This window comes from Globicephala melas, chromosome 1, assembly GCF_963455315.2.
Source record: "Globicephala melas chromosome 1, mGloMel1.2, whole genome shotgun sequence".
Taxonomy (NCBI): Eukaryota; Metazoa; Chordata; class Mammalia; order Artiodactyla; family Delphinidae; genus Globicephala; species Globicephala melas.
The window spans coordinates 99,025,130-99,052,897 of record NC_083314.1 but is presented as its reverse complement, the minus strand read 5'-3'; the positions used below and the strand labels follow the sequence as shown (position 1 = coordinate 99,052,897).

General features: G+C 38.1%; 1 protein-coding gene and 2 long non-coding RNA genes across 5 annotated transcripts in view; 1 reads left to right on the top strand and 2 right to left on the bottom strand.

Moving 5' to 3' along the window:
- The window catches only part of LOC115859645 (uncharacterized), a 97,356-nt gene extending 85,270 nt beyond the window's left edge, over positions 1-12,086 (top strand). For 2 of the 3 annotated variants that reach the window (XR_009564571.1, XR_009564567.1), the window contains 3 exons: positions 4,835-5,003; positions 6,795-6,846; positions 11,762-12,086. This is a non-coding gene — a long non-coding RNA (uncharacterized lncRNA). The remainder of the gene's footprint in view (positions 1-4,834; positions 5,004-6,794; positions 6,847-11,761) is intronic. The other variant, XR_009564570.1, reaches the window with a different exon arrangement.
- Positions 112-8,326, bottom strand: LOC115859934 (protein CDV3 homolog). The gene is made up of 2 exons (XM_060302067.1): positions 8,311-8,326; positions 112-428 (listed from the first exon to the last, which is right to left on the bottom strand). Exons 1-2 carry the CDS (start codon positions 8,324-8,326, stop codon positions 112-114), a joined length of 333 nt encoding a protein of 110 aa, XP_060158050.1.
- LOC132597597 (uncharacterized) overlaps positions 10,706-27,768 on the bottom strand; it is a 44,975-nt gene continuing 27,912 nt past the window's right edge. Inside the window, exon 4 of the long non-coding RNA XR_009564572.1 lies at positions 10,706-11,159. This is a non-coding gene — a long non-coding RNA (uncharacterized lncRNA). The remainder of the gene's footprint in view (positions 11,160-27,768) is intronic.

Here is a 27,768-nt window from a genome sequence, read left to right as displayed (position 1 = left end):
TCCATTTGATGTAATTTACATTTCTTCCCATATTATTTACTTTGTAAAAAATTCATGTCCCTAAATAAGATGTGGATGTGCCATACGTGGTCATTTAACTCCAGGTAGCATTCATTTTAAATACCTATTCTGGCTTTCTACATGCTTGGCAGTGGACTGCGGGGATGGGAACTGTGTATCACTGTAGATTTCTAGTGGTCCTTGTGGTGCTTTCCTTGCTGTGGTCAACCTGACCCCAAGAGGCCTATACATGCCTCTAGTCATTGTCAGTTCTGGGGTTTCTGTAACAACTACTGGAGCAGATGTTTGTACAGGAGCTGTTTTATTCCAGGTACCTGAAGATGTTTCTACATCACCACCACCACCTCTACCTTCTTCCCGATTATCATCTGGATCTTCTCTTTTTTCATTTTCTTTCTTTTTTTTTTCTTTTCATTTTAACATCTTTATTGGAGTATAATTGCTTTACAATGGTATGTTAGTTTCAGCTTCACAACAAAATGAATCAGTTATATATATACATATGTTCCCATATCTCTTCCTGCTTGCATCTCCCTCCCTCCCACCCTCCCTATCGCACCCCTCCAGGCGGTCACAAAGCACCGAGCTGATCTCCCTGTGCTATGTTGCTGCTTCCCACTAGCTATCTACCTTACGTTTGGTAGTGTATATATGTCCATGCCTTTCTCTCGCTTTGTCACAGTTTACCCTTCCCCCTCCCCATATCCTCAAGTCCATTCTCTAGTAAGTCTGTGTCTTTATTCCTGTTTCACCCCTAGGTTTTTCATGACATTTTTTTTCTTAAATTCCATATATATGTGTTAGCATACGGTATTTCTCTCTCTCTTTCTGACTTCATGCTGTATGACAGACTCTAGGTCTATCCACCTCATTACAAATAGCTCAATTTCGTCTCTTTTTATGGCTGAGTAATATTCCATTGTATATATGTGCCACATCTTCTTTATCCATTCATCCGATGATGGACACCTAGGTTGTTTCCATCTCTGGGCTATTGTAAATAGAGCTGCAATGAACATTTTGGTACATGACTCTTTTTGAATTTTGGTTTTCTCACGGTATATGCCCAGTAGTGGGATTGCTGGGTCATATGGTAGTTCTATTTGTAGTTTTTTAAGGAACCTCCATACTGTTCTCCACAGTGGCTGTATCAATTTACATTCCCACCAACAGTGTAAGAGGGTTCCCTTTTCTCTACACCTTTTCCAGCATTTATTGTTTGTAGACTTTTTGATGATGGTCATTCTGACTGGTGTGAGATGATATCTCATTGTAGTTTTGATTTGCATTTCTCTCATGATTAGTGATGTTGAGCATTCTTTCATGTGTTTGTTGGCACTCTGTATATCTTCTTTGGAGAAATGTCTATTTAGGTCTTCTGCCCATTTTTGGATTGGGTTGTTTGTTTTTTTGTTACTAAGCTGCATGACCTGCTTATAAATTTTGGAGATTAATCTTTTGTCAGTTGCTTCATTTGCAAATATTTTCTCCCATTCTGAGGGTTGTCTTTTCGTCTTGTTTATGGTTTCCTTTGCTACGCAAAAGCTTTTAAGTTTCATTAGGTCCCATTTGTTTATTTTTGTTTTTATTTCCATTTCTCTAGGAGGTGGGTCAAAAAGGACCTTGCTGTGATTTATGTCATAGAGTGTTCTGCCTATGTTTTCCTCTAAGAGTTTGATAGTTTCTAGCCTTACATTTAGGTCTTTAATCTATTTGGAGCTTATTTTTGTGTATGGTGTTAGGGAGTGATCTAATCTCATACTTTTACATGTAGCTGTCCAGTTTTCCCAGCACCATTTATTGAAGAGGCTGTCCTTTCTCCACTGTACATTCCTGCCTCCTTTATCAAAGATAAGGTGACCATATGTGCGTGGATTTATCTCTGGGCTTTCTATCCTGTTCCTGTTTTTGTGCCAGTAACATGCTGTCTTGATTACTGTAGCTTTGTAGTATAGTCTGAAGTCAGGAAGCCTGATTCCTCCAGCTCCGTTTTTCGTTCTCAAGACTGCTTTGGCTATTCGGGGTCTTTTGTGTTTCCATACAAATTGTGAAATCTGTTGTTCTAGTTCTGTGAAAAATGCCAGTGGTAATTTGATAGGGATTGCATTGAATCTGTAGATTGCTTTGGGTAGTAGAGTCATTTTCACAATGTTGATTCTTCCAATCCAAGAACATGGTATATCTCTCCATCTATTTGTATCATCTTTAATTTCTTTCATCAGTGTCTTATAATTTTCTGCATACAGGTCTTTTGTCTCCTTAGGTAGGTTTGTTCCTAGATATTTTATTCTTTTTGTTGCAATGGTAAATGGGAGTGTTTTCTTGATTTCAGTTTCAGATTTTTCATCATTATTATATAGGAATGCCAGAGATTTCTGTGCATTAATTTTGTATCCTGCTACTTTACCAAATTCATTAATTAGATCTAGTAGTTTTCTGGTAGCATCTTTAGGATTCTCTATGTATAGTATCATGTCATCTGCAAACAGTGACAGCTTTACTTCTTCTTTTCCGATTTTGATTCCTTTTATTTCCTTTTCTTCTCTGATTGCTGTGGCTAAAACTTCCAAAACTATGTTGAATAACAGTGGTGGGAGTGGGCAACCTTGTCTTGTTCCTGATCTTAGTGGAAATGCTTTCAGTTTTTCACCATTGAGGACGATGTTGGCTGTGGGTTTGTCATATATGGCCTTTATTATGTTGAGGAAAGTTCCCTCTATGCCTACTTTCTGCAGGGTTTTTATCATAAATGGGTGTTGAATTTTGTCAAAAGCTTTCTCTGCATCTATTGAGATGATCATATGGTTTTTCTCCTTCAATTTGTTAATATGGTGTATCACGTTGATTGATTTGCATATATTGAAGAATCCTTTCATTCCTGGAATAAGCCCCACTTGATCATGGTGTATGATCCGTTTAATGTGCTGTTGGATTGTGTTTGCTAGTATTTTGTTGAGGATTTTTGCATCTATGTTCATCAGTGATATTGGCCTGTAGTTTTCTTTCTTTGTGACATCCTTGTCTGGTTTTGGTATCAAGACAATCTGTATCTTTTGGTGGGAGCATTTAGTCCATTTACATTTAAGGTAATTATCGATATGTATGTTCCCATTCCCATTTTCTTAATTGTTTTGGGTTCGTTATTGTAGGTCTTTTCCTTCTCTTGTGTTTCTTGCCTAGAGAAGTTCCTTTAGCAGTTGTTGTAGAGCTGGTTTGGTGGTGCTGAACTCTCTCAGCTTTTGCTTGTCTGTAAAGGTTTTAATTTCTCCGTCAAATCTGAATGAGATTCTTGCTGGGTAGAGTAATCTTGGTTGCAGGTTTTTCTCCTTCATCACTTTCAATATGTCCTGCCACTCCCTTCTGGCTTGAAGAGTTTCTGCTGAAAGATCAGCTGTTAACCTTATGGGGATTCCCTTGTGTGTTATTCGTTGTTTTTCCCTTGCTGCTTTTAATATGCTTTCTTTGAATTTAATTTTTGACAGTTTGATTAATATGTGTCTTGGCATATTTCTCCTTGCATTTATCCTGTATGGGACTCTCTGTGCTTCCTGGACTTGATTAACTATTTCCTTTCCCATATTAGGGAAGTTTTCAACTATAATCTCTTCAAATATTTTCTCAGTCCCTTTCTTTTTCTCTTCTTCTTCTGGAACCCCTATAATTCGAATGTTGGTGCATTTAATGTTGTCCCAGAGGTCTCTGAGACTGTCCTCAGTTCTTTTCATTCTTTTTTCTTTATTCTGCTCTGCAGTAGTTATTTCCACTATTTTGTCTTCCAGGTCACTTATCCGTTCTTCTGCTTCAGTTATTCTGCTATTGATTCCATCTAGAGTATTTTTCATTTCATTTATTGTGTTGTTCATCATTGTTTGTTTCATCTTTAGTTCTTCTAGGTCCTTGTTAAATGTTTCTTGCATTTTGTCTATTCTATTTCCAAGATTTTGGATCATCTTTACTATCATTATTCTGAATTCTTTTTCAGGTAGACTGCCTATTTCCTCTTCATTTGTTAGGTCTGGTGGGTTTTTATCTTGCTCCTTCATCTGCTGTGTGTTTTTGTCTTTTCATTTTGCTTACCTTACTGTGTTTGGGGTCTCCTTTTTGCAGGCTGAAGGTTCGTAGTTCCTGTTGTTTTTAGTGTCTGTCCCCAGTGGCTAAGGTTGGTTCAGTGGGTTGTGTAGGCTTCCTGGTGGAGGGTACTAGTGCCTGTGTTGTGGTGGATGAGGCTGGATCTTGTCTTTCTGGTGGGCAGGTCCACGTCTGTTGGTGTGTTTTGGGGTGTCTGTAGACTTATTATGATTTTGGGCAGCCTCTCTGCTAATGGGTGGGGTTGTGTTCCTGTCTTGCTACACGCCTGTGTGTGTAGGTCGCCAGAGGGCATCTGTTCTTTGCTCAGACAGGACAGGGTTAAAGGAGCCGCTGATTCGGAGGCTCTGGCTCACTCAGGCCGGGGGTAGGGAGGGTCACGGAGTGCAGGGCGAGCCTGCGGCGGCAGAGGCCGGAGTGACATTGCGCCAAGCCTGAGGCGAGCCGTGCGTTCTCCTGGGGAAGTTGTCCCTGGATCCCGGGACCCTGGCAGTGGCGGGCTGCACAGGCTCCCTGGAAGGGGGGCGTGGACAGTGACCTGTGTTCGCACACAGCCTTCTTGGTGGCGGCAGCAGCAGCCCTAGCGTCTCATGTCTGTCTCTGGGGTCTGCACTTTCAGCCGTGGCTCGCGCCCGTCTCTGGAGCTCCTTTAAGCAGCGTTCCTAATCCCCTGTCCTCGCGCACCAGGAAACAAAGAGGGAAGAAAATGTCTCTTGCCTCTCCGCAGGTCCAGACTTTTCCCCGGACTCCCTCCCGGCTAGCCGTGGTGCACTAACGCCCTGCAGGCTGTGTTCACGCCGCCAACCACAGTCCTCTCCCGGTGCTCCGACTGAAGCCCGAGCCTCAGCTCCCAGCCCCGCCCGCCCCGGCGGGGGAGCAGACAAGCCTCTTGGCTGGTGAGTGGCGGTCGGCCCTGATCCTCTGTGCTGGAATCTCTCCGCTTTGCCCTCCGTACCCCTGTTGCTGTGCTGTCTTCCGCGGCTCCGAAGCTCCCCCCCTCCACCACCCGCAGTCTCCACCCGCGAAGGGGCTTCCTAGTGTGTGGACACTTTTCCTCCTTCACAGTTCCCTCCCGCTGGTGCAGGACCCGTCCCTATCCTTTTGTCTCTGTTTATTTTTTTTCTTTTGCCCTACCCAGGTACGTGGGGGGTTTCTTGCCTTTTGGGAGGTCTGAGGTCTTCTGCCAGCGTTCAGTAGGTGTTCTGTAGGAGTTGTTCCACGTGTAGATGTATTTCTGGTGTATCTGTGGGGAGGAAGGTAATCTCCGCATCTTACTCTTCCGCCATCTTCCCGGAAGTCTTCCTCTTTTTTCATTTTCATCTTCTTCCTTTTCACTTATTTGCATTGTTTGAACTCTTAGGCTGCTGTAATCAACCTCTTTTTGCTCAGATTCTTTCCACTCATCTGCATCCTTTGTCACAACCTTGGTGGCAGCTCCGGGGCCCATGGCCTCCCTGCCTGCCGTCCCGCTGTAGCCCAGCCAGGTCCCTGCACCCCACCCTTTTGTCTTTATGTCCATTTGTCTTTATGTCGCTTTTTCATATTCCCATCTCAATTAAGAGAAACTCTCATTCGTGGAGCAATGGCTAAATCTCCACCTCTTTGCTACTTCTAGTCATAGAACTGTGCAAGTATCATGTGATCTGCACCTTGGAGAGATAACCTACCATGAGCTGGAGTCCAGTCCTATGTTGTTCAGGTTAAGAAACTCAGTTGACTCACTAACTAAATCTTGCTTATTAACTGAGGTGCTATGGTTTATGCATTATAATAATGTGAATTTATCCTGTTATTATTTTGAATCAATAGTATGGCATCGTATCAAAGAGACTTTGTTATACTAACATACCAAATATAGTGTACAGAGTTATAGCAGAGATTTCTAAGACCCCAATGAGTGTAGTATATAGAAAGTACAGTGGATTAGAAATAAGGAGGCCTAACATTCTTATCTGAGTTCTGCTGATATTATCTATGTGTATTTGAGGCTAATTATTTATATTCTCTGGGCCTTGACAAGAAAGGGAAAAGAACTAGAAGGTACACCCATTCCTTTTTAGAGTATGCTCCAGAATTTGCATGTATCACTTCTGCTCCTGTACCTTTGGCCAGAGCTTAGTCAGTTGGTCACATGTAGCTGGAAAGGAGACTGGAACATGTAGTCTGTAGCTAAAACTTGTAGGATTTTATGACTAAAGGAATTGGACTTTTGAAGGACAACTAACAGTCTTAGTCATTTTCCCCTTTTATTAGGAAAGTAAATGCTCTCTCAGCACCTTCCTTCCTCCCTCACCCCCAGCAGATTTCTGCTTAGGCTGGAATTGGCTCATATGGTCACCTCTAGATGCAAGGAAGCTGAGGAAACAGGAAACAGGATTTACATGATTGGCTTTCACCAAAGGTTTCCAAAATTTCATGGTTCACAGCTCCCTTGGGATCTCAGTAAATATTTTCATGGTGCCAAAAGAAATACGTAAAAGTTCTATTTACAACTTAGTAGCTGTTTGAATAAATTATGCACATAAATTGAAAGAAAAGTAATACCTTTTTCATTCTTAAATAACCATGTGTTGTTAATGGGTATTACCTGTGGGGTATTCCATAGCTTCTCAAACATTGGCGTCAGATTGGATAGTGTCATTTCTCATTCTACATGCTTTTCGTGACATACTTTCTTTGTTTTTTAGTCACAGCAACCACTGAAAATCCAGTTTTGCAATGATATGGCATGGTCTAAAGGTATGTAGTGATCGCATATGAAAACTGTACCCTAAGCTAGTAGTACGTGCTGTCCAACAGATGTTGAGTCCCACTGCGTTTCCCTTGAAAATTAAAATATGCTATTCCCCTGCACCCAGTGAATTTATTCTGGCACCCTTGGAGACTGGGCACACAGTTTGGGAATCATGGGTTTAAACTAATCATCATCCATTTTGTGGGGCTGGACATATTGCTCCCCGTACAAGAATCAGGTTTCTTTTAGAGAAGAAGAGAGAATGGAAATTGTTTAGGAAACTAACAATTTCTGCCTCAGTCGGCCCCAGGCAGACTATATGTTCTTTTAGAACAGAGGGCATGGCTGTTTTTTCATACTGTTTTGTGTGTAGCACAATTCTAGGTACTTAGAAGGAGCTCAGTACATATTTATTAAATGAATGGAGAAATGAAGACTATGTGGTTAACAGTATGGTTGATTCTATCAACCATAGAATGTCAGGTTATAGGAAATTTGTTGTCTGTTGGGTAAGTCTCTATGTAAATTCAAGGGCCTGGACTATGGCTTCCTCATTTATTAAGCTCAGAGCCCAGTGATATTGTAGGTGATAGAAAGTGTTGGTTGGATGAATGAGTGAATGTCTCAGTGAGAGCTAGTTCTGTCTCCAAACCCATTACAAAGGAGTTTCATTACACTGATAATGACAAATGCTTATTAGTGAGCTCTCAATATAAATGCCCATGCTGGCTGCTGAGAAAGAAAAATAACCACTCCATCTTATCACTAGAATCTAAGGCTTTCTTTTGTTACCACAGTCACCACTAGAAAAACTGACAAAAAAAGAAAAGCAGAACTTTTCTGAGATATGAGAAGGACTTTTTCTGCAATGGTTTACATTGTCAGGAGCTAAACTGTTTCATAATTCAGGATCATAAAGACTGGAAAGTGACTTTTTAAACAAAAGCCATGAAACTTTATAAGTATGATAGCCATTTGAGCAAAATCTGTCTTTCTCCTCTTTCTTGTCTCAACTCAAATTTATTTTTCTGTGTTTTCATTGTTTTTGCAACAGAGGAAGTCACTGAAGCTCTTTGCCCTTGGCTTCCCTCATAGTAAATTGTATAACTCTGTGACACTCTATAGAAGAATGTGCATGTGCTAGCATGTTAGTTACGTCTATGTCTAAAAATTGCCTATAGTTATTTGATTTTTCTAGTCATATATTTAGAAACTTATATATGTATCTGTCTCTATCACTAAATCAAAAGTATTTTGAAGGCAGGTTCTATGTCCTTTTCATTTTGGATCTGGTACAGAGTAGGTACCCAGTATATATTTGTTGAATTAGTAAACTATTTCTTATGGAGATTTTCCCAAAAGCATTAAGCAGTGTTTTGTTAAATACTCAGTGTGTGTATGTTTATTTTGTGAGAGCCAAAACCATCTCTACTTTAACTCCTTCAGTATTCCTATAAACTAAGGAAAACCAGAATTTATTTTCATTGTTTTGTAAATGGAAAAATATAATTATCTTTAATGTTGGATACCAAATCTTGAATTTGTACTATGAAAGAAATAAACTAGTTAATATATTTTAAAACCCCTTTTTTTAATATACATAAAATTTTATTTATTTATTTATTTTTGGCTGTGTTGGGTCTTTGTTGCTGCATGCCGGCTTTCGCTAGTTGTGGTGAGCGGGGGCTACTCTTTGTTGCGGTGCGTGGCCTTCTCATTGCGGTGGCTTCTCTTGCTGCAGAGCACAGGCTCTAGGCGCGTGGGCTTCAGGAGTTGTGGCTCGCGTTGTTTCTCTCATTTATTTATCTTCATTGGAGTACAATTGCCCCACAACGGTGTGTTAGTTTCTGCTTTATAACAAAGTGAACCAGCTGGACATATTCATATATCCCCATATCCCCTCCCTCTTGCATCTCCCTCCCCCCCTCCCTATCCCACCCCTCTAGTGGTCACAAAGCACAGAGCTGATCTCCCTGTGCTATGCAGCTGCTTCCCACTAGCTAGCTATTTTACATTTGGTAGTGTACATATGTCCATGCCACTCTCTCACTTCGTCCCAACTTACCCTTCCCCCTCCCCATGTCCTCAAGTCCATTCTCTACGTCTGTGTCTTTATTCTTGTCCTGCCCCTAGGTTCTTCAGAACCTTTTTTTTTTTTTTTAGATTCCATATATATGTGTTAGCACACAGTATTTATTTTTCTCTTTCTGACTTACTTCACTCTGTGTGACAGACTCTAGGTCCATCCACCTCACTACAAATAACTCAATTTCATTTCTTTTTATGGCTGAGTAATATTCCATTGTATATATGTGCCACATCTTCTTTATCCATTCATCTGTCAGTGGGCACTTAGGTTGCTTTGATGTCCTGGCTATTGTAAATAGAGCTGCAATGAGCATTGTGGTACATGACTCTTTTTGAATTATGGTAAAAACCCTTTTTAAATAGAAGAATATTTATTCTTTTGTTTGTTTGTTAATGTTTTTCTACCAATGTAATAAAAGCTTTCACTGAGCATTTACTAGATGCAGGTCAATGTCCAGGTGTCAGATTCATGCTGCAGTCAGTTTTACAACCTTAAATTTAATTTTATTTATTATTTTTAATGAGAACTTTTGCAGTTTACTCTCTTAGCAACTTTCAAATGTGCAATGCAGTATTATTATTATTATTTTTAATTGGAGTAAATTTTATTTTTTTAATACATTTTTATTTGTTATTTTTTTCTGAGCACAAAAGAAATACATATGCTCATAGCAAACAATTTAATCATTATAAAAATATTTAATAAAAATACTAGAGATAACTTCTGTTGATAGTTCAGAGTATATTCCTACAATTTTTTTCTGTGGATTTATAGCCACATAATAATATTGTTAAAACTTTGAGGTGCAACATTTTAAATGAAATCATAATGCACACCCTAGTTTGCAATTTCTTTTTTTTCATATAATGTATCTAAACTTTTAAGTGTAGAAGATTTTCCAACTAGTAAATATAAAATTTCCTGTCTGCTTAATTGCTGAATCTTGCTTTTAGATGTTGACAGTACCCTATACTCTCACTTAGAATTACTTGTCACAATTGTAATTTGAATTATTATTTATAAAATTGTAGGTTATATACCTGTCTTCCTAAGTAAATTGTACATTCCATGCCTAATGCACACTAACTGAAACATACACATAACAGCAATAGATGCTATGAATGAATGAGTGAATGATGGGCTTCTATCTCAAGACTTTCTTTACAAGGCTTGTGTTCTTACCACATTTCATACTGCCTCCCCTTAGTGGTTTTTTTTAAATATATTTTGAGAATTTTCATATTCTTGCTATTTATGTTTACATTATTTTTAGTTTTGTTTAGTATGTTTTAGGTCAATGTGAAAACAGAGAAATAAGCATTTTAGATATTTAGAAGTATAGGAATAATTATTACATAATGATAAAAATAATCAGCATTTTAAACCTGTAAAGTTATTGGAGCTTACTACTTTTCAAAATTAAAAAGACAATAATAGGGGCTTCCCTGGTGGTGCAGTGGTTGGGAGTCCGCCTGTCAGGGCGGGGGACATGGGTTTGGGCCCTGGTCCAGGAGGATCCCACATGCCGCGGAGCACCTGAGCCTGTGCGCTGCAACTGCTGAGCCTGTGGGCCACAACTGCTGAGCCCTACAGCCTGTGCTCCACAGCGGGTGAAGCCACCGCAGTGGGGGGCCTGCGCGCCGAGGTTAAGAGTAGCTCCAGCTTGATGCAACTGGAGAGGGCCTGTGCGTGGCGGCGAAGACCAAACGCAGCCAAAAATAAATAAAATAAATTAAAAAAAAGAAGAAGACAATAATAAACATTCACAGAGCAGCTTTATTTCAATTTTCTGACATATTTCTTAGCCCATTCTCTTTCTACTCATTCAAGAAGAAAAAGTTTCTAAACTGAAATAATTATATAAATTAAATGATAAATGGCAGAGACTGGTAGTTATCCCCGTGTAGTTTTTCCCAGGTTCTAGAAGCTCAGATTTGTGACCATCTGCAGTGGGCATTCCATTTCCAGCTTGCAACCAGGCATGGTCAGTAGCATGCAAAAGGAAGTGTCTTGTGGCAGTTTTCATGAACATTCTTCAGGAGACAGTGAGGTGTAGGCCCCTTTATTCTTGTCCTCTGACCCTTTTCCTGTTTGCTCCTCTGGAATATGATGCTATCATCTTGGACTATGAGGTTGAAGCCTTGCAGTTCAGAACATCAAGATGCATGGATCCTGGGTTCCTGGCGACATGAGTCACTGTGCCAGTCACGAACAACTTCCTGGACATTTCTATGAGACAAAAATAAATTCCCATTTTTATTAAGCTATTGTTTCTGTCATTTTCTCCCAAACTTAATCTTAGTTAATACAGATATTGAATCTGGAATTTCTAAGATGGTCCCTATAAGCTTATTATTTGCCACACATAACCAGCCCCTACCAATAGCATTTCATCAAAGAAACCATATGCAGCATTACTCCCTATTTATAGATTAAAAAAATAAGGACCAGAGAAGTTTCAATTCAGATTCTAGGTCCAATGTGCTTCGTAAAAGACTGCATTTACATACTAATTGACAAGTAATAAGATAGAATACAAGTCAATAATAGCCTGTTTTTGTATACAGTTCTGTTATTTGTTTCAAGATGTTAATCTCATCTATTTCCTCAAAAGCACTCTTAAAGTAGGTGCATATATGACAAAACTGAACCCCAGAAAGTGTCATCTGCACAAGGTAACAAAACTAGACAGTGGACTAATTTCCTGGGTTCTAGTTCTTTATGCTTTTTATCATATTGTTCATCAGTCTTTTAAAGCCTCATCATAAAGTATATTATTTTGCATTTTATTAACCAAGTTTGAGAAATAATTTTTTTCATCTTCATTGTAGACGACAGGACGTCCTTTTCACATCCACATGTGCACAACCGAGAGAAGTGCATGAGCATCAGAGAAGAATTTATTGTGTATTAAATAAAGGTACTGTTTCTCTCTCCCTCTGAGAAGGAGGAGATATTGGAAGGAAGAGTAGAAAAAATATATCTGACTTAAAACACTCTCTTGTTTCAAGAAAACAGTAGTATTAATTGCTACCTATACTCTTGACCTAGCTAATGGGTAATGATGTATCATTTCCAGTCTCAAATGTAAAATAGATAACTAGTGGGAAGCAGCTGCATAGCACAGGGAGATCAGCTCAGTGCTTTGTGACTGCCTGGAGGGGTGAGATACGGAGGGTGGGAGGGAGAGACAAGAGGGAGGAGATATGGGAACATATGTATATGTATAGCTGATTCACTTTGTTATAAAGCAGAAACTAACACACCATTGTAAAGCAACTATACTCCAACGAAGATGTTAAAAAAAAAAAAAAGTCAAGCAGTCCTTTCACTGACCAAAACAATATAATCCTAATTGAAAAATCCACATGCATAAAAAACCCAATTGCTGATTTGAGCATCCTAGCTAGTTGAAGCTGAATTTTTTTAGTGTGCAATTTGCATTTGGGTTCATGCCCTAGTGCACCCAAATTTCAGTATTATTCAGTTTCCTGAGGAACCCATATACGGACAACCTTAGTGAACAATATTTCCTCCACTTCCTATATAATTGTTTAGGTAACTGCTCCATATTGTTGTTGGTGTAGCCTTAGATCCTCTGAAGGATAATCCGTATTTTAAAATAATCTGACCTTGACCTCTTCTCCAATGTACTTTAAAAATAAACCATTTTGGGGGGTCTCTAATAGTTTCTCTTTTGATTTGTCTGCTGTTCTTATTGTTTAGTTTACTCCTTTTTGCTTGTGTGGGATAGGGACTGAATGTTGATTACTGAAAGTTTGGATTCCTTCCAGGCATTTATTCTGGGACAGTTCTCAGTCTGTTAGCACTAAAACCTACCTATTGCCCTGTCCTACCCTTTCCTACCCATAATATGATATACACCCACTCTTTTCCCACCATGTAGTGGGAAGGATGGGAGTTCTTTTAAGAATCTCTGTAAATTTAAGTATACCTAGAATATTTCTGGGTAAACATAAATAAGGCCCAGGGAACTTATTAAGGATAATAAAATTACTTACTGTACTATTTTTTTTAAGGAAATATTTTTAAACCACTTTCTTGCAGTTCCATCATTAGAGTTGCCTCTAACTAAACTTTCCTTAGTAGTCAATTCTTTTTTCAAAAAATTAATTAATTAAATTTTGGCTGCATTGTGTCTTTGTTGCTGTGCGGGGGCTTTTCTTTGGTTGCGGTGAGCGGGGACCACTCTTCTTCAGCATGCGCGGGTTTCTCATTGCGGTGGCTTTTCTTGTTGCGGAACACAGGCCCTAGGTGCATAGGCTTCAGTAGTTGCAGCACTCGGGCTCAGTAGTTGTGGCTCGTGGGCTCAAGAGCGCAGGCTCAGTAGTTGTGGAGCACGGGCTTAGTTTCTCCCCAGCATGTGGGATCTTCCCGGACCAGGGCTCGAGCCCGTGTCCCCTGCATTGGCAGGCAGATTCATAAACCACTGTGCCACCACGGAAGTCCCAATAGTCAATTCTTATACAACTTCCTTTTCCCCTTCTACCGTATGTAGTATTTTACTTAAATGACTTTTCCTGGTATAAATTACATTTGCTTTTTAGGGAACTGGGAGATGTAACTCATTGTAGTCCCCTACTCTTTTTCTACATCCCACTGCTCATTTGAGGGTCCAGATTCCTAGTGTTTTCACTTTCATATTTCCATGCTATGATAACCTGAGTATAGTAAAGTTTTGAAATATAAGTTAGAAGTCCTGAATGTTACCAGATAACCTTGGACCAATCAATGACCTCTACATTTCTTACTAGTAAAGTGTATGTATAATAACTAGTAATCAAATGATCTATATGCTTGTTTGGGCTTGTCTAAAGTCAGAGAAACAGTAATTAAGTACTAGTAATTAATGCTAAAAGAATTACAAAGCAAGGGATTCTCATCATTTAATTGGCTTGGATTGAAGAAAAGGAAGAACAGTTTTTTCAAATATTATCACATGAATAGTTTTAAAAAGCTAGCAACCATTTTACTGAGTATTATAAGATATATTTTCAAAATGTACCTCCATAATTATAGTGATTTTTCAACAGTTCTAACAAAGTAGGTAAAATAAAACCATAATTATATTTAATTTATTAAAAACAGAAAGTAAAGTATCCTCTTTTATGAACCCTTGATTCTTTCCCTTCCTTGCAGACCCAGCTTCATTAGGCATAAAAACTCCTGCAATTATTTCATATCCCCAAAGTTTCTACCTTCTCTGAATTGTTGTATATCTCATGTATCTTATGACACTCATTCTAATCCTTCTTATGTACAATGTTGTAATTGTTCTCTAGAATTTTTTTTAAATGGCTTTCGTCTTCTAAAGTGAATTTTAATTTGCTGGGAAAAAAAAGGACTGTACACTCTCATTTACTCTCAAAATTTTATCTATTAACACAGAATAAATCTTAATAGATAAACTCTGACTTAAATAGCTCTATAGTTCCTTGGCACTAGAATGTATAAACACAACTGATGGGGCAATTCATATTAGTCTATGAAGTAAACAAGAAAGTTAGTTCTGATCAGTTTCTCAAAATTATATACTATTTCCTTCAAAAATAAACTTCTTCTTGACAAATGTAACATTTCATGTAATCTACTGTAGGTTCAAAGCATAAGAATCTTTGACTTATGGAGAGGGAGGTAATAACTAAAGCTTTACAATCATAATATTTTAATTTTTATAATGTTATATATATAATAACATTTATAATATTTTTAATTTTATAATGTTATATATTTTTCAAAATGTTTTCATGTATCTTGCGGGGGGTAGGCACAAAATATACTTTAATGTTACAATACATCATTTAATAATGAATATTAGGGGCTTCCCTGGCGCTGCAGTGGTTGAGAATCTGCCTGCCAGTGAAGGTGACACGGGTTCGAGACCTGGTCTGTGAAGATCCCACATGCCACGGGGCAACTGGGCCCATGAGCCACAACTACTGAGGCTGCGCGTCTGGAGCCTGTGCTCCGCAACAAGAGAGGCAGCGACAGTGAGAGGGCCACGCACCGCGATGAAGAGTGGCCCCCGCTCGCCACAACTAGAGAAAGCCCTCGCACAGAAACGAAGACCAAACACAGCCAAAAATAAATAAATAAAAATAAATAAATTTAAAAAAAGAAAAAAGATAATGAATATTAGGTTTTAGCTGAAATTCCTTGAGATCCAGTATAGAATAGTGGAAAACTAGAATCAAAATACTTGGGTTTGAATCCTGTTCCCACTTACAAGCTGTGTGACCTCTGTCAAGTTACTTAACCTCTCTGTATCTCATCTATAAAATATACATAATTATAATAATTGGTTGTAATAATTAAATGAATTAATACATATAAAACACTTAGAATCATGCCTAGAACTTAATTAGAATTAAATAAGTATCTTATTACTATTTTGGGAAAATTTTAATGTATTATTTCTAAAACATTAGTTGAATTTAGATTTATTACAAGTTTTATATAAAAATGGATCAGCTGTAGTTGATACAATAATTTCATTTCTCTAACTACAATGTGAGAAGCATAAGTTTAATCACAGTGTCTTAAACTTTTCTATAAACTATCTCTCATCAAGCATATGGGACAATTTTTATTATTTGCTCATAAAACACTTGATTTACTATATAATTCACTTTCTATTGCTGGATAAATATTTATTGGAACATATTCAAATTTGGTCTCTTTTAATTTGCTTTTATTGCTAAACTGTCTTGGACAAGTTTTTTTTTTGGTCAATTAAAACACATAAAAGTAAATATATGTACCAAAATGTTCATTGCAGCTCTATTTGCAATAGCCCGGAGATGGAAACAACCTAAGTGCCCGTCATCGGATGAATGGATAAAGAAGATGTGGCACATATATACAATGGAATATTACTCAGCCATAAAAAGAAACGAAATTGAGCTATTTGTGATGAGGTGGATAGACCTAGAGTCTGTCATACAGAGCGAAGTAAGTCAGAAAGAAAAAGACAAATACCGTATGCTAACACATATATATGGAATTTAAGGAAAAAATGTCATGAAGAACCTAGGGGTAAAGCAGGAATAAAGACGCAGACCTCTTAGAGAACGGACTTGAGGTTATGGGGAGGGGGAAGGGTGAGCTGTGACAGGGCGAGAGAGAGTCATGGGCATATACACACTAACAAACGCAGTAAGGTAGATAGCTAGTGGGAAGCAGCCGCATGGCACAGGGATATTGGCTCGGTGCTTTGTGACAGCCTGGAGGGGTGGGATGGGGAGGGTGGGAGGGAGGGAGACGCAACAGGGAAGACATATGGGAACATATGTTTATGTATGACTGATTCACTTTGTTATAAAGCAGAAACTAACACACCATTGTAAAGCAATTATACCCCAATAAAGATGTTAAAAAAATAAAAATAAAAAAAAAAAAATAAATTAGAAAAAAAAAAAAGTAAATATATGTGTTACATATATATACGTATATACCACCAAAAATATATTTTAGGAAAGGTATGAAATCTCTCCAATGTCACTCTATTTCTCCCAAAAGCATCCTTAAATCCCATTCTCCAGAGGTTTGCTACATATTCTCCATGTTTTTTTATATACTATATAAGAATGGTGACATGTCCATATGCATGCATACATGGTACATTTTTTCTCATAAAATAAGGATTATACCATGTCTAATGGTCTTTATGGTCTCATGTTTTTTCTTAATATATCCCATACATCTTACTATATTAATACATATAGATTTATCCTCATTCTTTCCTTTTCATTTTTTGGTGAAAATTCAGAAGCATGTAGAAACATGTACAATTATATATGCAAACAAATATATGCATAGTGAGCATCCAGACATCCATTACTCAGCTTGAGAAAAAGAACATTGCCAGGACGTTGGAAATCCTATCAGTGCCCTTTGAAATGGCTGCAATTTTTATGTTTACCCCTTCATTCATTGAACCATTCACTTATCAACAGATACATAAGCTGTTCCTAAATTTTTGCTATTACTAACAATGTTGTAATAACCATGTTCTATTTTATTTTTACATTCTCATGAAACCATATCTATAGGATGGATTCCTAGAAGTGGGATCACTAGGTAACAGGGTATGTACTTTTCAGATTTTAATAAGGAAAATTCCATTATCCTCCAAAAGTTTTTACAAATTATATTTCCATCAAAAATGTAAAGCTCATTTCCCCACACTTCATACTATCCAAAAGTTATTGATATCAATCTTTTAAATTTTTCTAATCTGATTAGAAAAAATCATATTTATTTTAATTTATATGTTTTAACTGGTGAAGTTTAGCATTGTTTCATATGTTTATTATGTATTTGTACTTTGTTGGTGAATTGCCTTTTATACCCCAAACCCATTATTCTATTGATTTGTATATATTTCCTGACTAATTTGTAGGAATTTTTTATAAAACAGATATATAAATCACCTGTCAGTTATGAGGCAGAAGGATTTTCTTTTGGGTGTAATTTTAAAGTTTTTTTAATGCATCATTGAATGCATGAAAGCAGATGCCTTGAGGTTCAAGAATGAATATTTAATAAACCATTTTTTCACACTTCCATTTTCTCACAGTATCTTAACTTCTCACAGCAAAGGTTATTTAAAGAACATGGATTTTTTTTTAACATCTTTATTGGAGTATAATTGCTTTACAATGGTGTGTTAGTTTCTGCTGTATAACAAAGTGAATCAGCTATACATATACATATATCCCCATATCTCCTTCCTCTTTCATCAAGAACATGGATTGTCGAATCTAAAATTGTATTTATCATTTTGGGTTTCCATTCCTCGACATGCACCTGCATTTTAAATCATTTGCACTTAATTATTTTCATTTCTCATAGGCAGAAGCTGTTAAATTGTTAATTGTTAAGAACAGTATAGTCTGAACTACTATGCATAAAATTAAAAAGCTACAAGGATATATTATACAACATAGGGCATATAGCCAAATTTTATAATAACTATAAATGGAGTATGACCTTTAAAAATTGTGAATCACTGTGTTGTACACGTGAAATTTATATAATACTATACATCAACTATACCTCAAAAAAAGAACCTTATAGTCCATGGATACCATTTTAGAGTTGTGTATCTAGTTTTCCAAAGAAGCAATTTATTACTATCCTAAGTAAATCACTATACAGAAGCTGCATATTCCTCAGTAAAGGGGAAATTACATTAGTTTAGAGTTAAGAGTTAAGACTTCAAATCACCTTTCTTAAAGGTTTTTATATATACCACTAACCTTCTCTTGGTATTTTATGTTTCTTGAATCGTTTGTTAAGATTCAACTTTGGATGTGATGGAAAGGTGATAAATATCCTAGAAAAGCTGACAATATTTAAAAATTACTTGAACACTCTATTGTTAATATAAATGAATACTTGCTCCTGTTAGAGAGGAAACTATGCTTGACTTTACTCTTACAAAAAATCAGAAAAGGACATACACACACTTTTGCAAAAGATATTAAATTAGAACCATAGGTAATTTTTCCACTTTTCCTTTTTAAAAATGTTTTCTTTTCTTTTTTAATTGAAGTATAGTTGATATACAATGTTGTGCCAATCTCTGATGACATCTTTTCCTTTTAAATCTATGGATTATATACCTTTGAGAAGCAAGGAATCTATCTTAATTGTAGCCTGGAGATAGGAAAGATATTCTGTCATTTGATAATTTTTAAAATTTAAAATTTCTAACTTGACTAAAATTTTATTTTGGCCTCTATCTATAGAAAAAAGGAAGAATAACATTTTGAGAAATAGGAAAATCTGATCTATAATTTCTTAAGATTATAATATGCTTCGGACTTCCCTGGTGGCGCAGTGGTTAAGAATACACCTGCCAATGCAGGGGACACGGGTTCGAGCCCTGGTTTGGGAAGATCCCACATGCCGCAGAGCCACTAAGCCTGTGTGCCACAACTACTGAGCCTGCACTCTAGAGCCGGCGAGCCGCAACTACTGAGCCCACGTGCCACAACTACTGAAGCCCATCACCTAGAGCTTGTTCTCAGCCACAAAGACAAGCCACAGCAATGAGAAGCCCGTGCACTGCAATGAAGTGCACGGAGCTGCGTGCAGCAACGAAGACCCAACGCAGCCAAAAATAAATAATAAAAATAAATAATAAAATAAAATTAATTTTAAAAAGGTTATAATATGCTTGAAGGTAATTTCTTTTTAAATGTTTTAATGTATTTAATGTTTTTAATATGTTAGAAAAGAAGTGTATTCTCTATTTTTTTTAATCCTCTGCTAATTGTATTCTGTTTGTTGTTTAGTTCACATGCATGAAATAACTAAACCTTGGCAAGAGTTTTTAGCTGGGCTCAGCTTTTTGTAAGCCAAATGATTTTGAAAGAAGATGGGCATTCTTTAGCTTCCAAAATGTTGACTCTGGATTCAGCAGCTACCAAGTAATAATAGACTACCCACTGACTTAAAGGTCAAAATCATAGAATGATTAGAACATCATGATTATGTGAAGAAAAAACATTGCATCAATTAGTGCCAAGTTTGAATTAGATTGTGCTCTGTGACCTACTTTCCTTAGATTCATTTGGTCTCTATGGATAGAACATGTACCAGTATCCTCTGGAAACTATTAGTTATTTAAAATTTGAAGGTTTTAAAGAAATCATATATTAGTGAATCTTACCTTCCTGACAATACTAAAGGAGGTTAATTTGTCAACAGCTATGTGAAATAAAGAATATTACAGTGTACAAAAACTAAGACAAGCAATACTACTGGAGCCTTGATGTAGGCAAGTATTATAAATTTCACTGATACTTATACAGGTTACACTGGTTGTGTTAGTTTGTATACATATATATAAAACGACAAATGTATATTCATATACATAAAATAACAAATGTATTATATATAATTCAAATGCATACAATTCATCCTTTTAACATGAACAAGTCAGTGGTTTTTAGTATATTCACAGTTGCACAACCATCACCAATATTTAATTTCAGAACATTCTCATCACCCCCAAAAGAAACCCTGTACAAATAACAGTCATGCCCGAAAGCTGGTTCTTTGAGATAAGCCTCTGACTAGGCCGACCATGAAAAAGAGAGAAGACACAAATGCAGATTTTAAAGGGATAAGAAGAGAATATCAGGCTTCCCTGGTGGCGCAGTGGTTGAGAGTCCACCTGCCCATGCAGGGGACACGGGTTCGTGCCTCGGTCCAGGAAGATCCCACATGCCGCGGAGCGGCTGGGCCCGTGAGCCATGGCCGCTGAGCCTGCGCGTCCGGAGCCTGTGCTCCGCGGCGGGAGAGGCCACAGTAGTGAGAGGCCCGATTATCACAAAAAAAACCCCACAAACAAACCCAGAATATCATTATCATCATTATTAGTAACAACTTTGTCAATAAATCCAAAAATTTAGATGGAATGGACAGATTCCTAGGAAAATATAATTCACTAAAAGTAAAGAAAGAGAAAAAATAGGAAAATCTGAATAGTCTTATAACTATTACGGAAAATGAATTTCTGTCAGCGGCAACATCATTTACCTCTTACCCAAGCCAGAATTAAAGGTGAGACTGCTTCCAGCTATGTACTTCCTTTGTAGAAATCAGAAAAAGGCACTCCTTGAAAATGCACGTAGCTCCATGCCAGGGGACAGGACTTTGTGAACTAAGTGTGTGCTGGATGTCAGCTTCCATGTGCCCTTGTCAGCTAGGGACACTTTGTCAGTGAACATCCTATACAACTGTATGTGGCAGCCCTGCCTTGATCTTCCCCCTTTTTTCTCTTTTCCCCCAATTCAATTAATTCACAAATACTGCCAAGTGTCTCCAAAGTATATCTTTTCCACTCTTTCGACCTTAGCTTAGCCACCATCATGTCCCACCCTGACTACTGTACAACACCCTCCTGTCTGGTCACTCTGTGTCTACACTTACCTCCTCCAATCTATTCTCCACACTGCAGGTGAAGTGATCATCTTAAAACATAAATCCAGGGACTTCCCCAGTGGTGCAGTGGATAAGAATCTGCCCTCCAATGCAGGGGACACTGGTTCGATCCCTGGTCCAGGAAAATCCCACATGCCGCGGAGCAGCGAAGCCCATGCACCACAACTACTGAGCCTGCGCTCTAGAGCCTGCGAGCCACAACTACTGAGCCCGCGTGCCGCAACTACTGAAGCCCGCACGCCTAGAGCCCGTGCTTCGCAACAAGAGAAGCCACAATGAGAAGCTCGTGCACCCAATGAAGAGTAGCCCGCACTCACTGCAACTAGAGAAAGCCTGCGCTCAGCAACAAAAACCCATCACAGACCAAAAATAAATTTTAAAAAATTAAATCTTAAAAAAAACCCCACATAAATCCAGTAACATCAATCTCCTGCTTAAATTCTTCAGTGACTTCCCTTTTCACTAAGAAAAAAAATCCAAACTCTTTACTATGAACCACAAGGCCCTGAGTGATCTGACGCTATGTTTCTAGTCTCATCTTGTGCTACTCAGCTCTTTGCCTACTCTGCTCTAGCCACACTAGTCTTATCTCAGTTTAATTAATCTGCCAAAAATCTTTCCTGCCTCAGGCTTTTGCACTATTCTTTTTGGAATAGTAAGAATAACTAGTATTTATTTTGCTCTTGCTACATGCTAGGCACTGTTCTAAGTACCCTCTGTATATGCACACATTTAATCCTCACAAATAAATAAATTTATTTATTAAATAAATAAAATAAATAAAGGTTAAATAAATTTCCCAAAGTCCCACAGTTTGTACTTGATGACACTAAGATGAGCTTCTACACACTCTTTGTATAGCAGCCTCTTCTCATCCTCTAGGTCTCAGCATATCAATTCCATCCTTGGGGAAGACTTCTCTGGCCACTGTACCTAAGGTAGGTCTCATTGTTGGTCACCATCTCAGCTGTTAGTCTGTGTGCTTCATAGTACACACTATGACTTATTGTTATTATTTTTATCTTTTTTCTCCCTCTCTCACTAGAATGTAAGCTCCATAAGGACAGGAACTTACTATAGAAACATCAATATGCGAAATGCTTCAAAATACAAAATGATGAAAAAGAATACTCTTTCAGCATCTAGCACATTGTTTTGCACACAATAACTACTCAATCAATGCTACCAAATTAATAAGAATAATATATCTTTCCTATTCAGATACTTACCTGCAGAAGAATAAATCCCTTACAATTTAAAACTAAATGAAACAAAACTACTTTAATTACTCCTCAGTCAGCTTAGGTTTTACTAGAAAAATCCTGCCTGTGCTCAATTTACTGTGAAGATAACCAGACAGGAAAGAATGTGGCTAAGTTCTCTTTTTCATGAGAACTCATTTTGAGATCTTTTTTGATTCTGGACTACATTCCATGGCTTTAGTAATAACAATTATTTCAATTAGTTAGGAAATAAACATCCAGTATTTTCTTTTTGGTTGAATGACTTAATTTAATCTGATGTTCAGCTAAGTTTCTTATCAAAAGTGGCAGAAATTAATTAGCTAATTGAAGCAAAGGGGATTTGTTGAGAGGACATCAAGCTCACAGAACAAACAGAAGACTGGAGCATGGGAAGCTTCCAAATAGACAGGAACCAAAAGGTCCCTCGAGTCAAAAGCCAGAAACAGCCCAACAGTTACTGCTTCATCACTGGTTGGCCTGATCAGGGTGCCACCACAATACTGCCCTTGTCCCCCACCCTTGCATTACTCGTGAAATACAAAATCCCATGAGAAAGCATCTGATTAACCTAGCTCATGTGCTAGACTGCCCAAGTCTCAATTCTGACATTGAAACTACACACAGTTAATTTCCCAGAAGGAAATTGGAGACGTGAATGCTGGGAAGCCAAAAAAAAAAAGAATGTCTTTTATATTTATGTAAGGAAAACCAAAAATGTATGTTTTCACCATTTCTTATTTTGGGATTTTAGAACTTTGTTAAAGACATAGATTTTAGGGACTTCCCTGGTGGTCCAGTGGTTAAGACTCCGTGGTCCCAATGCAGAGAGCCTGGGTTCGATTCCTGGTCAGGGAACTAGATCCCACATGCTGCATCTAAAGATCTCGCACGCGGCAACAAAGATCCCATGTGGTGCAACTAAGGCCCGGCGCAGCCAAAGTAAATAAATAAATAAATAAATAATTTTTAAAAAGACATAGATTTTACCCAAATATAGAGATCAGAATATTAGAAGGGACTTTATTCTTCCTCTAGCCAAACACTCTTATTTTGACATAAGCATTAAACAAGAAAAAAACCCTGCGTATTCTCACTGAATAGCGAAATATATGATGAACATTTGTGAATAAGTCATGTGTGACACGAACTTGTCAGAATCAAAAGCCCAGAATGCATCCATGATCTTGGCAGAAGTAGAGGGGTTTGTTTCATTCAGGTCATGACCCAGTCACATTTTCAACCTACCTATTGGCCTCTTCACATGGTTTTCCATGCCAATGAATTTAATTTTGGACCTACTGAATTTGAACTCTAACTCAACATGTCCAAAACCACACTCGTCTCTTCACACCATCTACTTCTCCTGTTTTTCCCAATCTTGATAGGTGTACCACCATTCAATCTAGCCACCCAATCCAGAAACTCGGCACTCATATATGACTATTCCATACTTCACCCCACACACTCAGTCATATCACCAAACATTCTTCCTCCAAATTTCTTTTCAAATCTATGCCTTTCTCTTCATTCCCCCTTGCCAGTGTCTTGGTTCAAATTCATGACATCTGTATTTCTCACCACCTAACATATCTTCCAGTTTTGATTAATTTTAGTAGGTCCCAGAGGCTTTCAAGTTTTGCCCACTGGCTACAATTCTATCTGTATATACCATTGCTTCTTCCCATCTTACCTGAACAACCTGAATTCTGAATATATCCTGTTTTTTCATGTACTCCAGATTTTAATGTGCTGATTCTTTTTTTTTTTTTTTTTTTTTTTTTTTGCGGTACGTGGGCCTCTCACTGTCATGGCCTCTCCCGTTGCGGAGCACAGGCTCTGGACGCGCAGGCCCAGCGGCCATGGCTTACGGGCTCAGCCGCCCCGCGGCATGTGGGATCTTCCCGGACTGGGGCACGAACCCGAGTCCCCTGCATCGGCAGGCAGACTCTCAACCCCTGCGCCACCAGGGAAGCCCAATGTGCTGATTTTTAATTAGTTAATCTTTCCATCTGCTTCTATCAGGCTTGTTCTCTTAGTGTGCCTGCTAAACTTCTACTCCAGCCTTCCAGACTTTGTTTTTCGAATTTTTTCTGAAGACCTTCCCATCCCAGCCGTCACTATCCCCAAGTAAACTCAAGCCTTTCGCCTGAACCCCCATAACGCTTGTACATACTTCCTTACACTGTTTACTTACTCTCATTATTTGTTCATATGCCTGTTTTTCCTTTTGGATTGGGAGCAGGGACTGTGGCTCATTTAGAGTTTCGTTTTCTCACTGAATTCATTTAGTGCCTGGTACACCACAGGCAACAAAACATGTTTCTTTGGTAAACACATGAAGCGTGTTTCACTGAATGAAACCCCTGGATGAAGATGAGACCTTCGGAAACTCTAGAAGTTGAGAGAGTGAGCATACATCCTGACCCTGTTATGCCTGTTACTCCAGCTATGTAGCTGCACCCAAAGGGGAGGAGCTTCAGGAAAGCAGCCCTCATCACATCTCAAGTTCTGGGTCCTCTTCTCTCTTGCTCTCCCTAATTTTTGTTGCCTTATTGCATTTATCTAGAATACAAACTGCCCTTAGCTCCCATTTCTAGCCTAGGACTTGCCTCAAAGGCTTAACAATGGTCTTGGTTCATTCAGTTGCGAATCTCCATGTTTCTCCTTACCCAGGGTTTATTCTATCTTCTCCATGCTATCCATCACACTACTGCATGAGCCTTTGACCCCTGGACCATGCCTCAGTGTTGGCTCTCATGGGCCACATTGTTTTTGGGGTCAGGACTAAAGATAAGGACACTTTAGGCAGTGCCAAAATGAGTATCAGTTTAATTCCAAGAGAGAAAAAAAAAAAAAAAAAAAGCAGAGTCACGGGAGAGTCCAGAGTGCAGCCTTGCCGGTTTTACCTAGAAACATGTCTTCGTTTTAAAGCCACTTTTCATAGTCTTGTGTACCACATATGTCCACACATGCACGCATTCTTCCTTTCATTTATTCCTTTGAGCACCTACTGAGCTCAATCACTATGCTAGGCTCTGGGGTAAAAAGATTTGAGAACAAAGACATTTTTCCTGCTCTTCAGATTGCCCATAATCTGGGAAGGAGAGATAGTGTCATGAATGGTAATTAGAAAATAATAAAATAAATGTGTCAATAGAAATAAGCACAGGTCCAATAGTAGCAGAGGAGAGGGGGTCTGGAGTCTTAAAGTTGGCAGGTAGTGCCTGACTAAATCCCGAAATGTTAAATATTTCATGCAAGGCTTTCTATAACCTGCCCACTCTATCTTTTCAACTTTATTTCTTTATGCAATTTTACACTCTAAATTCCAACCATATGTGAGCCTACCATGGAAAATGTTCATCAAGAATTTTAGACAGTTTTTATTTGGGGTAGGGGGCATTTTTTTATAGTAAATGCACACCAAATGCTGCTATGGCGGCAGCTTGTACGTTCTATAAAGTCTCGTAATTCAAGGTTATGAATTAAGATGGATTTGTTTCAGGGAGGAAATTTGATACAATACCTTTGTGTTAAATACAGTCAACCTTCTACCAGCACTATGTATAATCCCAAATGGTAAATAATCTAAATTTAGTTTCACAGGTAATTTTAAAATCATGTATAATTAGATTTAGAAAGTGTTTTTTGCTTTTCTGCTCTACCATCTACCCTAGGAGGTATACCCTATAGGTTTTCCCTTTTTTAGGCTGTCAACATTTAAAATTTAAAATTAACATGCATCTCCTAAACACATGACAGTGTTGATAGGTTTCTGATGATGAGGAAGGAAACTAAGGACTAAAATTTGTCTTGCATAATCCCCACATGAATAACCAAATAAATATAAATGGCTGTTTTATTGTTTTCATGTGTATGTGTCTAGGTACAGGTAGTCAAGATGTGAACAACTTGCAGAAAAATAACTCCTACCAAAGAAGTCTACAATACATGCAATAGCAGTGTTCACAAGTGTGTCTTAGAACCGACCTTTGGGTGGAGTTATATCACTGCCAACGGTTCAGTTGTTGTGGTTTATTCTAACACTTACTGTCACTTTGAACGATTAAGGTTGTTTGATCCAACGTTAGAAGAATGCGTTTCGTGAGAACCAAGACAACATATACTCTAGCTGTCTGGACCAGCAGTGTGCGTCAGACCACAGACAGCTTGCCCAGCCACTTCTTTCCGGTTCTTGTTTTTAATCTGAAAAATGGCAATGTTGGGAATTTAAAAAATAGTTGTAAAAGCCCTTAAATGTGATTCTTTATAATCAAAAGTCAATATAAAGAAAAGCATACTTGGTTTTGTTATCAAATATGAAAGTACACAGTATTATTTCATTTTTAAAAGAAATTTAATTATATCTGATGAAATAGCACAGTTACTCTCTCTCCCTTTTGTGTTTTCAACCTAAGAACACTGCCTCTCTAGCCTTCAATGACAAGCATGTTCTAGTTTCCCTTTGCCTGAGACACTCTCCTTGGTAACTAACTGCACTGCTACCTCTATGTCCTCATTTTAATCTCATGCTTCACCAAATGCAGTCCAACTCTGCTCTCAAAAAACTGCTTAGGGCTTCCCTGGTGCTGCAGTGGTTAAGAATCCGCCTGCCAATGCAGGGGACACGGGTTCGAGCCCTGGCCCGGGAAGATCCCACATGCCACGGAGCAACTAAGCCTGTATGCCACACTGCTGAGCCTGAGCTCTAGAGCCCGCAAGTCACAACTACTGAGCCCATGCGCCACAACTACTGAAGCCCAGGAGCCTAGAGCCCGTGCTCCACAACAAGAGAAGCCACAATGAGAAGCCCGCGCACCACAACGAAGTGTAGCCCCCGCTCACCACAACTAGAGAAAGCCCGCGCGCTGCAATGAAGACCCAACTCAGCCAAAAATAAGTAAGTAAATAAATAAATTTATATTGAAAAAACCCCTGCTTAATCAAAACTTGCCAATCTCCCAACCCCATTTGCCACTTTTTGGTCATCATTCTATGCACGTTTTTTTTGAAGTCTTCAGCACCTCCTAGCTAAGCACTCTTCTCTTAACTGTTAACCCTCAGGTATCTTTCATTCCTCTTTTTCCCCTTTCTATCTGACTCTCAAATTATATTTATGCTTAGAGTATTTCTCAGGTTCCTGCCTTTGGTCCTTTTCTTTCCTCCCTCTATACGCTCACTTGACAATCTTATTTTTTTCCACAGCTTTTTTTTTTTTTACTCTAAAAAGAACTTAAAACAGAAGCAATGAATGTGCATTATAACAATACAAAGAACACAGTGGATATCCAGTAAAAGATTAGTTGTCTTCCCCCTCCCATATATTTTTTCTGTATATATGTCTATAAGTATGTATATGTGTTATTTGCTTTTACACATATGTATATAATATATTCATACATATATGCATTTACATATATATTTTGTTATGAAAGTTGGATCACGTTAAACATTGTTCTACAACTTGTATTTTTTCTTTATAATAAACCATGAATATCTTTTCTAATTGATGCATATGGAGCTATCTAATCCTTTAAAAGTCTGCATAGTATTTCACAGTATGGAAGTATCATACTTCTAAACTCCTTATGGACATATCCACATGGTTATTCTACCAG